We start from the raw sequence: 16,358 nt of genomic DNA, 5'->3' as shown, positions 1-16,358 counted from the left end.
AAGACCCTCTGCGCAGTGGTGCACCCTTTACAGGCCACTGGCTTCATTGTACTGGCGTCAATTCCGTGACGGATATGACGCCACCCAAACGTTTGTGTATCCCGGAATAAAACACTTGCGTGTTAAAAATCCACACGAAAACCCGGTAAGGAAACAGATCCGCTGCCGTGCGCGATCTGTCAGAGTTTCCCCGCAAGGTGTCGTCGTCGTCGCCTGAGCCTCTTCTTGTCGTCTGCTAGAACCGTCTGCGTCCCCGCCGCTACGGCGTAGCGCTCCTCGTGTAACATGCGGATCGTCTGCGCAGCGTCGGTCTGCGTGCAGCAGCGTATCTCCTGTGTGTTTTGTGCAGGCACGCCCTCGACGCCGACGCAGGATGCGCTCGCAGCTCGCGCGCGCCACAAAGCACATCGCCGCGGCCTTTATTTTTCGCGCTGGGCGTCACCGGCGCGCGAGCGGACGACGCAGGCCGCGTGCGGCGCGTGGTTCCGCTGTCGGGACCGAGGGCCCGCATCGGGCACAAAGGCCGTCGGTTCATGCGTGCGAGGGTGCGGTGCGGCGTCCAGCATCCCCTGCGGCCCACGGGAGACAAACGGCGGACGCCTGTGCGTCCGAGCACGGAGGGTCGTTGCGCCGAGTCATCCATGGCCTCCTGCTTGGCTGCGCTGGCCGCATCGCACGCGTCGAGCACAATACCGACGGAAGCCGGGGGGACTTCGGGGACCGAAACAATTAAATGACTCCTACGTTACGAATGTCCCGCAATGCGACGCGCAGAACCGGGGCAAGGGCTGACTGACCTCGTTGGCACGCGGCTCTCATGTAGCCGGTGCCGTTCTCTGCTGGACGCTGCCACGGCAGCGCTCTCAAAAGCGCGCTTTTAGTCCTCTGTCAGGGCCGAACAAGGAAACGAAATAGACGCTTTTTGCTCACTGCGCTCACAGTTCGTAGGGCCCGCCTGGCAAACCTGAGTATGCCCGAGAGTTTTGTCTGTTCGTTATTTCCTTTTTCCGAAAGGCACGACCGAACTGCGTTGTTCAGCCTGGGTGATAACTTATGGTATATGACAGTTGCAAGTTGAGCTATAGATGGTAGGTGTTCATATCTAATCACAGCGCGACAGACGAGACAGACAGGAAAATAACCACAGGACGAGCGCTCGTCCTGTGGTTATTCTCCTGTCTTCTCATCTGTCGCGCTGTGATTAGTTATATATGATAACTTATGCGTGAAGCAGCATGAAGACACAGTTGTGAAATCGGGCTCGGGCCATAAATACCCAGAGCAGATATCCCTTCAAGCATAGGTCATGCGTGATTGTGATCTCGTGCCACATCATAATTTAGCAGCTACTTCGTTTGTCGAAACAACCCGCTCGACACTCTCTTTTTTTTTGCGAAAGATTGCCCTACGGCATAAGAAAAAGTTTCATATGTACAACACTGCACCCGCAACGCGCACAAATCCAAGAAGAGACCGGTGGTGGCGCCCCCATATCCAGCGCTTGAGATCTGGGGGTCTGCACTCGATGTCGGGGACTGGAGTTTCCGAGTGCATGGCGAGAAGCCTTAGAAAGCGCGAAGACATAATCTCTAAAGAACAAACCTAAGCGACATTCCAGGAATCATTAAACTCTTAAATATACTTACGCGTAAGGCACGCGTGCTTTTCTTTATCCTTCCTTCACCTTCCTTCCAACACACGCCACTTACACGCATGAGTATATAACATGGTAGCCGCGTAAAGGTCATATTCTCGTGCAGTTCCAGTAACGCATGGCTTTTCATCAAAAGGCCCACCTGCATCGAATGTTACAGATGTATACCGCCTTTCAACCATTTTTATACCGAACGCAATCTTGTTTGGCTAACCCTTTGCAATGCAGTCCAAATCAAGCGTTAGGATCACAAAGCATGCACGTTTGTTGGTATCCTCTGTATACTGTATTCGCCATATAAAGCCCGTGCTACGGGCTTACCTGCGGCGCCTCATAAAAGCACATGGAACACGGCAAGCCAGGTGCGCTGGCATATGGTGGAACTGGCAGTTGTCTTGATGATAATGATGATGCCCTCAATGTTTTTGGCACGTACGTGTCCTTCTGCTGCACCACCCCGTTGTTGTGGTTGTTGTTCCTGTTACTGGCGCATGCCCAGTTAGCGGATCGGCCAAACATCTGTGTTATAGAAAATAAAAGGGATTCTTATCTAATTACGGTACTCGAAGAAGAGAATTTAGAGGCACTTGAAATTTGTTTTATGATCCAGGCGAGGAAGCGAGAAACTGGGGTTGATTCCTTTCTCATAGGAATCAGTAAAACACGAAAGTGAAATGTGCAGCGAAATCGGCAGCTGAGCATGATTTGCGGGTTGGCGGCCGTCTTGTGGGTGCGCTTGGCGAGCGACGTCCTGCTGGCGGGTCACTTCGGCAATGGTGTACTGGCGTCATTTCCGTGACGGATATGACATCAGGGAAATTTTGGTGTTCCCCGGCATAAAACGCTTTCGTGTTAAAATATCAAACCCGAAAACGAACAATTCTAATTATAACATACTCTTTGGTTCTAAAGGTTGATTCCCCGCAAGAAGACCCTGTGTGCAGGAGTGCATCCTTTACAGGCCGCTTGCTTTGTTGTATTGGCGTCACCTCGGTGACGGGTATGACGTCACTCAAATATTTGTGTATCCCGAAATAAAACACTTTCCTCTTAATAACAATGATAAAATAAAAGAAAGAATGCACGTCACGAAGAACACTTAATCACTACCACCACCATCATCATATTTGTGACCATTGCAGGACGAAAGCCAACAGCTCCACACCTGAGTACATTTCAATCATATTCGTAACTTACCCTCCCTAAATCCCACTCCCTCTAACGACCTTTCTTATTAATTGAAGGGTTCTACTATACTGCTACCACATTTATTGCTGCGCTACATCTAGAGTGCCGCTCGTCGGTACGGCAAGCACTGCACTAAAGTGACGTCCGCCTCTTTTTGTGCGGAACCTACGTGCGTCTGGAGCTACTTCGCTCTCCATAACCTAACATAACCTAACCTAGCGAAAAGAAACCAAACCTTTCCAACAGGTAAAACTTATTAGAACGATAACATCTATAATTGGAACAAAAAATTGAAAAAAACCTGGCAGGCCCCGGACTCGAAACACCGCCCTTCGTATCATGGCGCTGAGATGTAAACCCAAACCATTATGGCATTTTTTTATACCTTTTATTCCCTACACGCGCAGAGATAGGGGACCTGCGGCCCGCATGCGGCTTGCGGGGGAGTATTATGCGGCCCCGACACAATGTCAGAACCCCCCCTCCGCTTGTCGCTTCGCATCCAAAGGCTGACATGAAAGTTCTGACCTCAAATTAGGTTATAGGAAAAAATGAAGGAAGCTCACACTAACGCGGAAGACCTGAAGGTAGCGAAGTTTTACGCAACCTTCGCGATGGCATCACGAAGCTTTAAAGCCACGATTTCAGCCGATTTCCTTCTTCATTGCTGCTGCAACCACATTCACTCCATCCTTAAGTGTTAGCTTCTTTTATTTAGCTATGACGTGTCTTTCTCGTTTCGAGCAAGTGCTGCCACGATTATGGTGAATTAACGCTGGAGTCTTTCTCGTTCCGGGCGAGTGTTGCCATGATTACGGCGAACGCTGAAGTTTTTTTTTTTCTTTTTCTTTTTGCCAATCTTTGCTAATCTCCTATGGGTATGCTTGGCTTCACAAACGTGCAGAGGGACGATGGGTGGTCGTCGCGAGGCACACGCACACGAGCGCTAGGCCTTTTCTTGTTTTTGTTAACTGCCGGGCGGTAGCCGCGAGACCCGCGCTCACGCGCGCGCGCCCGGCAAGTTCTTGGTATCGTCACAGAGGGATTATTGGAGCCATTCACGCGTACATATCAGAGACCAGACGCATGTCCTGCTAACCCGATCAAATTTTTATGCAGAAATGCATTATAGTCGGGGGTTGTCGTGCGTCCCTTGGCCGGCGTGCGCAGCGCGTCTGATGATGATTGTGGCATGATGCTCCTAGGGATTGGCCAACCAAACAATCCATCACGAGATAGCTTCGCGTTCAACCACCATCGTCATCTTCCCGTAGGGGAACCGCTGAAGAAGAAGAAGGAGAAGAAGACGAAGCTGCGAAGAGGAGGGCTGCGTGAGTTTTGGCTACCGTTATCCTCCTCGGCCGGCGCATCTTCCCGATCTGAACCCGGTCGAAGAGCGGCTCATCGCGCCTCGACTCCCCTTCATGAGCATCAGGCGGCTGATTCGAGGCAACGGGCAGTTTGGAATCAAGGGACAGGCGGTGAACGTGCCCATCGACGTATCGAAGGTTGTGCGGTGCCTTCCTCGCATGGTACCCGATGACGTTGCGTTCGACGTTCACATCAAGCGGAGGCTGATGAGTCCGGCAACGTACAAGCGCGGGTTGGTGAAGCGCGGCAACATCCTGGCTTGGCTCAAGCACCTGGAACACACCCCGCTGTATCGCGCCATCAACGTTCGGGTCGATTGGAGTCGGCTCGATCACTTCGATGACGGCGGCGAACGAGAGGAACCGCAGGAAGACGACGTCGATGATGCTGACGGTGAGTTCGAAACGATTCCCGACGACTTTGACGTGAACGATCCTCTGCAGTTCGCGGTTGCGTTCAACGCGGTCTCGAAGACGCTTCTCTATAACCAAGCGGAAATGACGGGTGTGGGAAAAGAAAAAAATAAATGATTACGCTCACACTCTCGCCTCTCTCTTCGCCATTAATCGCATCACACTCATCGGTGCACCCAATGCATTTCTGCATCCTCACAATCCCCCTCGGGAGGTGCGGGGATTTTTTTTAGCCTTTTCTCCCAAAAATGACATCAATCACTCATTCTTCTCTAGACCTATATAATTCGGTAACCGTTTCCCCAAATCCTACAGGCTAATTGTATAGGGCTTTGAGGTGGGTGTTTTAGCCCCAGCATCGCCGTTAAAAATTCGGCGAATTAACAGTGTACAATTTGCATTATTGTAAATTCGCCAAATTTTTCCTCTCACCAGCATGAAGTCGACATGGCCTCATGCTAATGTTTGAGTGTATGGCAAACACTAATATACCAGCCATTGCGGCCTTAAACATTCAAATGCTGCCGGACTGCACCCTGGGCATGGGGTTATTTTTATTTATCACGGGAGAAGTTTCTGGTTAAAGGAGCCACGAAGACAAAATACAAGTTTGTTTTATTCGAAAGACTTCGGTTTTATAGTGTCCCCAAGGCTTTTCCGGATGCAAACGATGTTTTGCTCATTGAGAAATCATTTAATTCAAGTTAAAATTTTGATTTTCCCGCTAAATCGTGTGTTTTCGTGGTCTGCAATGACATCACAGGAACCGACCGCTCTGCAGCCGATTGGGAAGCCTGGTTTACCGTTAGTGAACCTAGATGAAGCCACCATACCGTGGCAAAGCCGTTTTCAGACTGGTTTATTTTATGACCGTATTTGAACCTGGCTTGTTTTTGTTCAGGGAGAAAATATTCGTTTCGTGAAACATAGTGCTCGCTCAACAAATATGGTCACGTAAGACACCTTTGCTTGCGTCAATCGAACAGTGTCGTCTGAGACTAGCCCAAAGCTCCGCAGTCCTGTGCAGCTAAACCAAGCATACTGCGCGCAGTACCAACAGCAGTACGTATCAGTACTTCTATGTTTACGTGTGATTTCGTAACTTCCACTGTTTGTCCAACCATTCTTACTGCTTTAAAAAGAATGTGCCCTAAATTTAAGTGCTAATAGCTCGTTCGGCAAGCTTATAAGCTCTGCCTAATTTGCGTTTGCTTTTGCCGTCCTCCGCCAATCGCAGTGCTGGCTGGTAAGACATCATAGGTTCTGTTGCGGGAAATGAGCGAGTGGGTCGCATGGCCATTCCCGTTTTGCCTAATTATACGGCTTATTTGAGCGAATATTACGTTGAAAGTGGTGTCAGTATGATTCTAACGAGGCAATATTTTGAATGAACCAAGCCTGTGTTTTGTCTTCATGGCTCCTTTAAAGACTGATTTGCGCGCCTGTTCCCTCATGATCGAGGACCAGAATGAGCCCGTTCCATCGTATACGAGCGACCAATGAAAGTGCAACACCCCGTATATGAGGAACGGAATGAAGGTACGGGTCATTAAGAACTGGGCCCTCAAGCGTGTTTACTCATTTCATTCTTACCATTAGTGACAAACTCACTTCCTCACCTGTAGAGGGACTAAACACCGCTCGCTCACAACGAGTTCCCGCTCTATACGTGATTGCGAGGTCGTATGCAGCTGCGGAAGAGAGGGGATGAAACACAACTGTCTCCCCGTCTTGCTGCTGTCTCCTACACCAAATGGCGGCATTCCTTTTCTGCCAAAGAGACCTGCGCAGCATTCTCAACGTATAGGGCTCAGTAGAAACCGATGGAAGTTGTTGCGACCGGGCGGGGGCACCCGATCCGATCTCCGTGGCCTCCGACATACGAGTGGTAGCGTGTATGATGCGAGCGGCCAGCCGCTGTTGCAGCCGTGAAGAAGTCCAGAAGCCGTAGGCTAACGTAACTGTTTACTTCATAGCGAGAGGTGAGCCGAAGCCAAAGAACAATGCCCCGACGGGCGAGGTTACAATACAGGACTCGAGCAGAGCGACAACATCGATTCGCTGCTCTAACAGGAATGAGTTACAACGCTTGGGCAGCTCTATTTATACCCAAAAGCGATAACGGTCAAAACGCCAACAAGTGGGAACACGCACAAACGTCACAGACACACGCAACGCTCTTTCCAGTGTTCGTTAGTCGTCGGTAGCCTCCGCGCACGTTGAGTCCGAGAGAGGGGAGAGAGGAGGACTCCGTTGCGATCGACGGGGTCTCTGTGTCCTTGAAGAGCGTGGAGACGAGCCTCGCAGGGAGCCGCCGAAGTTTTGGAAATGCGCTCAAAGCGAAGCGTCTGACGCGGCCTGTCGCCACTTGTCACCGACATGATTGCGCCTGTTTTCGAAGGAGCACGAGTGGCTTCGCCGCACAGCCGAGGAGTGATGCGGAGAAGTACTGCGGCGCTGGCCCATTCGTAACAAAGTGCAAACTTTTTACTGCGAAGATATGTCGGACCCCCACACCCCCGCCAGTTTTCATTCCGGTGAAGCCTATTTATTCGGCGCCACTCAGCTCCTCGCCACCGCCGACCCCTCTTTCACAACTGTTATTCTGCTCGCTATTACCGATGCGCATTTCACAAGTTGCGCAATGGGCTGACAACGGTGGTAGCGCCGTTATCAAATGATGGCGAAAAATCAACAGAAGCGCGAGCGGGCGTAAAATCGACCGAAAGTCGCCGCCGCCGTTTTCGACACAAAATATACCACATCGCCCAGCAGCTGCGAATCCTTCCGCCTGAAGAGCAACTTGCCCGGTTGGAACGCTGGAGTGAGCCCAAAATCCTTTTTCACTTGAAAGGCCTTCCAAACGACATTTTCGTCGATGTATTTCACGCCTAAGTATGCGCTTACCACCGGTTTATGCGTGCCAGGGTTTGGGGTACGTGGAAGAAGGGGCGTGAAAAGACTGCTGGGCTTCATGACACCTGCATCTTGTGCCCAGCTCCTGCCGAACAAGCTGATGCGGACCATCTAATATGGGTGCGTCCTTCACTGGACTCAGCCAGAAAGCGACACCTGAGAGGCACAAGCCTCCACCCTGGAAGACCCCCCGACCTCAAGCTGTGGCTCTGAGGACCCCACCACCGCTCCCTTCTTGTCATCCTTTGAGAGACGGGTGCCCATCTCTACCTGTAAATAGGCTACTTTGTGCCAACGGGCATTCTATCGCAAATTAAAAAAAAATGCCGCTACCGATGACATAACCTGTGGGAGATTTAAACGCGGAAGTTTCATGGCTCAATGCACCCTTTTAGTTGTACAACATAATCGACAGTTTGGATCTCTGTTATAATGCGTTACACTGTACACAGTCAGTAAGATACCTAGACAGGAAAGGGAAACGGACAGTCACATGTTTGTCCGCTAGCATAAAGCTCGAGGCTTTGTAGATGGTAACTCGCTATGGGACGAACGCATTGTAGCTCGCGTGGAGTAAGAGCGAGAATGGAAGGAACGTCGGCCCGAACAGAAGCGCGATAACAGCGAAAAGGCGCTGCCGCCTCAAGTTCCAGCTTGTCGATTAGCTGCGATTCCATCCTGGTTGTACGGCAACTTGCGCGTTTGAAACGCCCACGGGACCCAATATTACTTGTTTAGCTTAAAGGACTTTCAGAGCGACATTTTCGACGGTGTTTCACACTTCAAAGTGCGCGAGCTCATAACCGGTTGCCGGTTTGGGAGTAAAGGGTGGGTGGGTGGAGAAGGGGGGGGCATGTGCAGCTATAGGTTTCGTGCCGTTACTATGACATGTCCATTGTGCTGCCTGGATGTTTAAACGTGGACGTCAGACGGCCCAATGCGACCTGTGCGGTGTCTTCAGTAGTCGAGCGGATTGGCTTGGTGGACTACACAAGCATGCAGTAAGATGCATGGACGCGGGAGGGTAACAGACAGCATAGATAGAACAGAGCTAAGACGGCACAAAGTGTAGAGGTAAAAACACAGGCGCTGACTAACAATTGTTTATTTTTGGAAAGAAAGAATGTTTATGGGGGAAGACAACCAACATGGCTATCAGTGTGCGCCTTGCGGCAGGCGGAAAACAGATAAAACAGGCTGTGAAAGCTCGTATCGAACACGGACGCGGCCGTTAGGTGAAACATAAACTTCGCCTATCCCGCCTAATACGCTATTTCTTTATCGAACAGGACCACGGACTGTGTGCTAATGACGGTCCTTTGCTATTAATGAAGAATGCCGCGCAATCTCACGTGTGCCTAGGCCTCTGTGTAACATCGAAGACTTCAAAGCGCACAAAAAACGGGCACAAAGAGGAGCGACGTGCACACAAGCGCTTTGTGTGTGTCGCTCCCCGTTTTTTGCGCGCTTTGAAGTCTTCGATCGTGCACCAACTAGCCCAACTTGCGGTATTGCATCTGTGTAACAGACAGCTTCATGTTTTGCCGCTAAAATAAAGCTGAGGTTTTCCCAAGTTTCAATCAGACAATTGGCTAGGAATTATTCTCAATCGCAAATTGCAAACAAGCCCGTTTTGTTCCGTGCGCTCCGTGGACTGCGCCCACTGCAGCTTCGCAGGTCATCCATCTTCGCAGAGCGGAAGGGTACTAGTTTTGTTTTTCTATTGATGAAATGTGCACGGTCTTCCTATCAACCAAGCATCTTAGCGCTTCTGGCAGGGGCTGCGGCCCGCATAAGCTTCATGTGTCCGGATGGCGTTGTGAATTAGAAGCCTTCAACTCGTCCTTCCCGCATGCGTAAATTTATTACACTCGACTCGGAATACCACCCGTCACTTCGCAAGAACTGCCCTTCATCCCGCTTAAACCGAGACATACCACTAAATTTCAGTTTTCGCTTCGACTTGCTTCGTGTCAGCTGGAATGTTTTTTTTTTTTTCAGATTTGGGAGTTCTGCAAGAGTCATGTTGATTTTGTTGCGGATAGGGCTTCTATGTCAGTTTGTGTATCTACCTTTCATTTATTGTAACTAGCATTCAAAGCTTGCCAAATCCTCCAGTTTCAAAGGCTGCAGCTCAACATGGTTCACAATTGGCGCGTTGAAATTCGTCGTGCCGCAAGGGGCAGCCTTGCTTTCACTATATATTGACAGATGGCGCTATATGTTCAGTCATCCAAAGACTGCGGCATCTAGGCTCCCCAAGTCATCCGGGAGCCTACATGCACCGCGCCTTCAAAAAAGCTCGCATCTCAAATGAAGTGGCGCTTCCACGGATGTAGTGGGAAGTCGAGAGACCGAAGCCTGAAGTGACGTTTTATTGCAGAACCGCGACTGCATCCTTGCGTTGGTACCCTTGATGGTACTCAAATTTTGATGCTATTTTTTTAGTGTTTGTTTCCATATGCCCAGACCACGAGTACCCGAATGGGTAGCAGCAAATTTTGATAGTTTAATTTTCCGCGTATGAAGTTTATCTGTTTGGTTCTATAGGCGAAAAATCCAAATAAAGGAATGTCAAGTTTTTCATTTGCGCAGTCTTCGGTCTGAGGAGGATAACTTCGGCCGCCACTGAGGAGCTTGGCCGCGACGAAATGAAGACGTGAACAACCAGAAGTCAGGTTTGAAACATTCGTTTGTTTATTCATCCGCGGTCGTGACCCAACCGGGATAACTTTCTTTTCTTTCAAACTTAATATTACTCGATAAAAAAAAATCATAAATAGTTCGCACGCTCACACGAAGCCACGATTGTAAAGTGAAGATGGGGTTGGTTTGTAACGGAGGTGTGGGCCGTGCGGTTGAGAGAAAAACAATATATTTTAACAGATCGAACAAACCGCACGGGCGCCACGGCTCGCGCAGCGAAATATCACAGTCAAATACAAACTACAATCAAAGCAGTTCACATATGGGGCATGCCGGGGCACGCATAAGGCGATGATTGACAAGAGCTATTCGTAAACAATCTGACTCGTTAACTATGTACAATATTAACAAAATAAAGAAGAATCCGCCTCTCACTCCTTTCCCTTTTTAAGGATGGCGAACAACGCGTGACAATTGATGCTCTTCGCTCTTTGGGGTGATCGCGTTTTTCTTTGACAATGAGAACATCTTCGAACAGAGCCGTGTCGGGCGGAGAGAGAGTCCCACTGGTTCGTTGTATAACTAAGGCACTCGCGGTGGTTCTCTAAGGACACGCTGGAAGAAGGAGATCGGCGTGTCTGTATAAAGCACGTTGCGGGTGGGGAGGAACTGTCCATCGAGATCATGTTTGTGCGGAGCGGTGTACGGTCGCGCCGTTTCACCAGGGACGCCAGACGGCTTCGTCTTCGACCTTCACCGCGGCCGGCGTGACGTCATAGTGGCCGAAGGTGGTTTGGTGGTGCGAGAAGCTGGAAGACGAGCAGGAGGAAGACGGCGAGACCGGGCTCGGCGGAGACGACAGCGAGCGCTCACTGGACGCCGGACTGAGGATGCCCGAGGAGGTGGTAGTGGTGGTGGTGGCCAGGCCGGGAGTGGACGGGGGCGACACCGGGGCGTAGACGGACAGCTGAGACGGCTGGGGCAGGAGGAAGGCGATCTCGCCCGTGGGTAGCCTGGTGGGCAACAGCTGGACGCTGCCGGCGGAGGCGTTGAAGAAGTGGCCGTCTTCACTGCCCGGACTGGGAGGCGGCGTGGACAGCTCGGAGACCCGGGACGAGAGGTGGCCCATGAGCCGCTGCCTCAGCGCGGGCTCCACTCCGTCCATGCGGCCCAGGTAGCGACCGACCTCGGCGGCGCACTCGCGGTAGCCGGCGCGGAACTTGTCGGCGATCGAGCTGTCCGTGACGATGGCCCGCGCAGCCTGCTGCCTCTGCAGCTGCTGCAGGTGCTTGACCGTCATCTCCAGGATGTCGGCTTTCTCCAGCTTGGAGTGCCGGGCGTTCTGGGGGGGAAGAAAGAAGAGGGAAAAGAAACCGTAAGTCAACAGTGTCGCAAATCCAACAAAGACAGGTAGTAGCTCGCACTGGTCAATGTACAAAGCTGGCCTATCGTCAATGACATGTCTCGTCCGCATTGTTAAGACTCACTACCAGGGCCTCGCAGCCAGACGCTGGAGGCCTTCAAACGGACTTCCAGCAAAAACAGTTACTGCATTTGTCTTGCAAGTCCCGAACGGCCAATGTGAAACGCAACACTGCAGTCCCAACACGAACGAACGAGCGCGCACCCAGTTCGACGCTGCACGGAATACGCAACGAGCCCACGTGGAAAGGAAGAGAAAAAAAAACGGCGCGGCCGAGATCCGAGCGGTCGCACACAGCTGCGCTCGCGAGCGCGCAAGAGAAAAAATATAAAAATATAGCGAAGCCACGCGTGAGGAAATCTTTCGAGCGACGGCGCGGGAGACCGCGCGTGTTGAGTCATACCAGCGCACGCGCCGACGGTAAGGCGCGTGTATGCAAGCGGCGACGAACAATGAACAACTCTTCGCCACGAGGCGCCCGTCAGAAGGCAAGAACGTTAGGAAAAAGAACGGCGCGTGGCGCTTTCTCCGGTAATTTCGTCGAAGCGCGAAAAAGCGCAGCGTCTGCACAGCCCCCTCCGCACCCCCTCCTCGAAAATCACAGGATGTCCGCGCTACCGCTACTACGACTCTGGTGTAATGCTACGCTGGAGTGCTGCTGCTGGCCAGTCAGTCGAGGCCGGAATTCCTTACAGCTCGTTCAAGAAAACGCGGCGACAGGAAGGGGCAGCGAAGAAAATGGGGACTGAAGCTACAGAAGAAAAAGAAAAGAGACCATCGCCCCATCCCGGCGGCCGCCCGCCATCTGGCGCACCGACCGACCGTGGGAAACGAACCGACCGCCGTCCCCCGAGGGTGAGGAGAGGGACAGCCTTGTGAATGAAAGCAAGCGGTGGCACGCATTCACCGGCCGCTTCCGACCCCTCCCCCAGGTAGTGGGGGAATTTTTGAACATTCCAACGACCCGAAAGACCGTTGGAACTTTGGCTCAACGATGCGGGCATGCTTTATCCGCATATTCCGTGTTAAAAAATCCTAACATGAAGGAATCTTTGAGATGGGGGCGCTTAGGATGCATGGAATCAGGAACTTGCAAGTCAAGTTGCGATGTTACGGTTGTGAATATGCCGATACAAGATGAGCGGGGTGGAACGTGAAGCTAGTCTATTGGCGGAGCGAAGTTAAGCTAACTGGAGGACATTTAACGAGGGAAGTGCGATTACAAAATAAGGAGATACTTACATCTTTTTTAAGTGCATCCAAGATGAGGTTCTTCAGTTCAGTGAGGCTGTGGTTGATGCGTGCCCTGCGACGTTTCTCCATGATGGGCTTGGTACTCTGCACAGACAAACGGGAGAACAAGGTAAGTCGAGAGACGACAAAGCAGCCAGACCAAACTAAATTAAAAGAACGTAAATACAGGGAAATTGTACAACTGACACAGTTTTTCAAAGATGCAAATGAATCATCCTAGTTCCGAAATATTATACTGGACAGTCTGGCCATAGTAACCGTAGCTGCCAATTCCGTGACTTGGTAACTAGTTCAACTACCACACACACACGTTCGCGAGAACACCAACACCAAGCGTCAACTCACCCGTCGCAGTTCGCTGGCCTTGCTCGGTGCCCTGTCAGCAGGCATGGTGCTCTGTCGTCGATGTCACAGAGGAACAACAACGACGAGAGTCGGAAGAAGCTGGTGATGCGCGAGAGAGTAATCCAGGAAGTTGTCGCCGCCGCCGGAGGCAAGGGCGATGATGCGCCGGGAGAAGTACGGATGATGCGACCGGGCGAGCGAGCGACACAGCAATGCGCCCGAGCGCCGCGAGGCCGCCGCTTTTCTAAGCGCCGGGGAGAGGAGGGCGCGGTGGCGAGGAGGCGCCCCGAGTAGCACGTGCCCGCAGCCAGTGTGGGAAAATGCCACCGGAGGAGACCTTTATCGAGCGGCCGAGGTCAAACAGGCGTGCGCCGTCCGTGTGAGACACGCTCGGCACCCGCGTTCCCACGCTCGCTCAGCCAATGGCAGCGCGGCGCGCCCTGGCTCGCGCCGGAGGGGGGACGCAGCGCGGCCACATCTGCCGGCTGCCCGCCGCTGCTACACGTGCCGCTGCACTGCAAACAGGCTGCCGCCGCCGCTGCAGCCGCGCCGAGTGCGTGCGTGCGTGCGTCGGCGCGCTTCTTCCCTCCTCTCCTCCGGATGCGGAGAGGGCGCGTCGGGCACGCGTGCTGCCCGGGCGCGCCCGATGCCTAGCACGCGCACGCACGGTGTAGCCTGCGGCGGCCGCGTGGGTGGAAAGCAGCGCTCACTGCGCCGACGACGACGGCGGACAGTCGGCACGACTCGAATTAAAGCGCCGGTGCGCGCTGGCATTCTGCGCCGGCGCTCCGGATTGATATGCCGGCTCGGGCGAGCAAATTGCGCCACAAAAAAAGTGTGCCTCGTGCCGATGCAGAGTGGAGTGCGTGGGGCAGAGACCGATGGACTTGGCGGCGGGCTGTGCGTAGGGGGAGGGGTGTGTGGGGTTTGCCCTTCCGATGCGCAGGTCGGCCCCACGCGTGCTCTTAAAATCGGAGCGGACTGACTACACGTGTTCGGTTGACAAGTGGGATAGACTTTATTCCATGAAACGATAAGAAATTGTGTAACACAATAAAATCGTTCGTTTTTCGTGCACAAGTGATGGGATGAATTGTGCCTAAGTGTATTTTGTGAGCTGAGTCGGAGGGACTAACCACAAAAAATGCTGACCCATAACGAGGTAGTGAAAGATCTTGTAACAGTAAAAGATTTGCATCTGATCTTGAAGCACGAATTCAAAACCTTTATTCTCGTTTTGGGAAAGAAGGGCAACTTGTCTTGGAAGAAAGGGGCGCGATACTAAGCTTCATGAATCATCTCGATTTATCGCTGCTCATCAAAGGAGGTGGCGAAGATCGAACATGTTTCTACTGCACACTGGATTGTGCAGGATATCTCTCGCAGGCTGAGAATGTGTACACATAAAGGCTGCATGGCCCTTAAAAGGTTATGAAATCTTCCATACCAAGCGCTACACTTTATTGAAATTGCAAACCATTACACATAACCACCGCAATTGACGCAATCTTGTTTCGGGAACCCATTCTTACTGCTGTCACGATCTTAAGAAGAAGGTTTGGAGGGGGGGGGGGGGGGGGGAGAGAAAAAGTGGGAAGAATTTTTTTCAACGCCCTGTGCCTTATTGCTTTCCTTCTAAGCCGTTCATGCTAATATATTTTTATAACCCTGTGTTTTTGCTTTGTCCATCTTGCTCTAGCACTACTACGTGCTACGACTAACTGTGTTGTTTAATTTCTTGTGCTCGGTTACTCATGTCTCTCCTCTTTGCACTGCCTGAATGCACACACGATCTTAGTTCAATATCGAAGCATCCCATTCTTCAAATATTTCTCGCGTAATTTGCTTTGTAGGGGGTCTATAGGGGTATTACAGATTTTAAAAATATTTACGAAGCCCCCATGAGTAATTCTCCGGTAGTGAGCCAGCATTCTGGCTGCATCCGTCGCACTTAGGCAGAATCCACGTACGCTTATTTATGTGGCTTAGTTACTCTCGCGGTTGTTTACGTTACACTTTTGTATGGCTCGTTCTTTTTTTTTGTTTTGTTTTTAATCCCACCCCTCTTCGGCACCGTTTCTAACCCAAACCAGGTAGATTTCTTTTTGAGTAGTCTTCAACGCTATACACGAAAGCAATGTGAGAAGCCAACTTTCGCAAAGACCAAGTTTCTATACAGCGGTCTCGACTGCTATACACCAGGCCTCTTCAAAGTGGGCTTCACTTCTACACACAAACGCATTGCTGGGAAGACATTATGTTTAGGGGCAATAGAGGCAAGGCAGATCGAAAGGAATAAATGGAGTGGAAAAATGGAAGCTAAAACGTCGTTAGAGATGTACAGGGCTGAGAAACTGGACATCAGAAAGGAAAATTTCTACGATAATTCCCAGGGCAGTGCTTTGCTTTTTGAGGCTAGAGCAGGTTGCTTGCGAACTAAGAGCTTTGTGGGGAAGTATTCACAAAATGATGATGCATGCGTGGTCTGCGGAAAAGAAACAGAAGCAATGCGGCACATAGTGTTAGAATGCGAGGGTATCCATCCAAATCCATCCAAGCCGTAGGATTTAATGGTAGCACAGAAAAAGTTAACTTCAAGGCTGTCGAGGCGAGGAAAAGAAGATTAGAATGCTGGTGGACGAAAAGCAGAAAGGGGAATGTTGCCTAGGACAGTTACCGTTTGTAACAGGGAAAAAAAAAAGTGTTTTGTGGCTAATGAGTTTTTTTGTGCCTGCCCTAAGCAGAGCTAGTATTAAACCAAGAGTATAAAACATAGGTATATTAGTCCTTTTTGGTAAGATGACACGTCATCACCCCGCTACAAAGGGGAAACCAATAGCAATTATCACCATTATCATATAAGCCGTCATATCAAAATATGAAAGTCACAGAGTGTTCTATTGAAATAGGTGTCACGAATTACGCTAGGGTACTGACGCACGATTTTCCAAAGGAAGTAGCTTTAGGATGAATAAAAATGTTTGTAATAACTGCGTATCGTTGAAAGTTGAGTTTATTCACAACAGACGTCAGTCGCATGGGCTAAAGGCAACAGTGCCTGACGAAGCCCCACGTCCCTCTGCAGTTCACAGCGGGTACAGGTGTTCATAATAGAAACAAAAGAACCAGTAATGGAAATACATGCAGT

At 51.1% G+C, this 16,358-nt stretch overlaps 1 protein-coding gene across 1 annotated transcript; it reads right to left on the bottom strand.

Annotated features, from left to right (window-relative positions):
• Positions 1-10,776: 10,776 nt before the first annotated feature.
• On the bottom strand, positions 10,777-13,426 carry Hry (bHLH transcriptional repressor hairy). The gene is made up of 3 exons (XM_077676210.1): positions 13,211-13,426; positions 12,854-12,949; positions 10,777-11,530 (listed from the first exon to the last, which is right to left on the bottom strand). The coding sequence occupies exons 1-3, from the start codon at positions 13,253-13,255 to the stop codon at positions 10,907-10,909; spliced, it is 765 nt and encodes a 254-aa protein (XP_077532336.1). The 5' UTR covers positions 13,256-13,426; the 3' UTR covers positions 10,777-10,906.
• Positions 13,427-16,358: the final 2,932 nt, after the last annotated feature.

Source organism: Haemaphysalis longicornis, unplaced genomic scaffold (genome assembly GCF_048455015.1).
Source record: "Haemaphysalis longicornis isolate Haplotype H1 unplaced genomic scaffold, Haemaphysalis longicornis Haplotype H1 scaffold_7, whole genome shotgun sequence".
Classification (NCBI taxonomy): domain Eukaryota; kingdom Metazoa; phylum Arthropoda; class Arachnida; order Ixodida; family Ixodidae; genus Haemaphysalis; species Haemaphysalis longicornis.
This window is presented reverse-complemented; position numbering and strand designations above follow the sequence as displayed.

Coding starts and splice junctions, on each gene's coding strand:
- Hry (XM_077676210.1), bottom strand. CDS start 13,255: ATGCCTGCTGACAGGGCACCGAGCAAGGCCAGCGAACTGCGACGG. Junction 12,950..13,210: donor AGGCCAGCGAACTGCGACGG/GTGAGTTGACGC, acceptor TTGTCTGTGCAG/AGTACCAAGCCCATCATGGA. Junction 11,531..12,853: donor TGGATGCACTTAAAAAAGAT/GTAAGTATCTCC, acceptor CTTCCCCCCCAG/AACGCCCGGCACTCCAAGCT.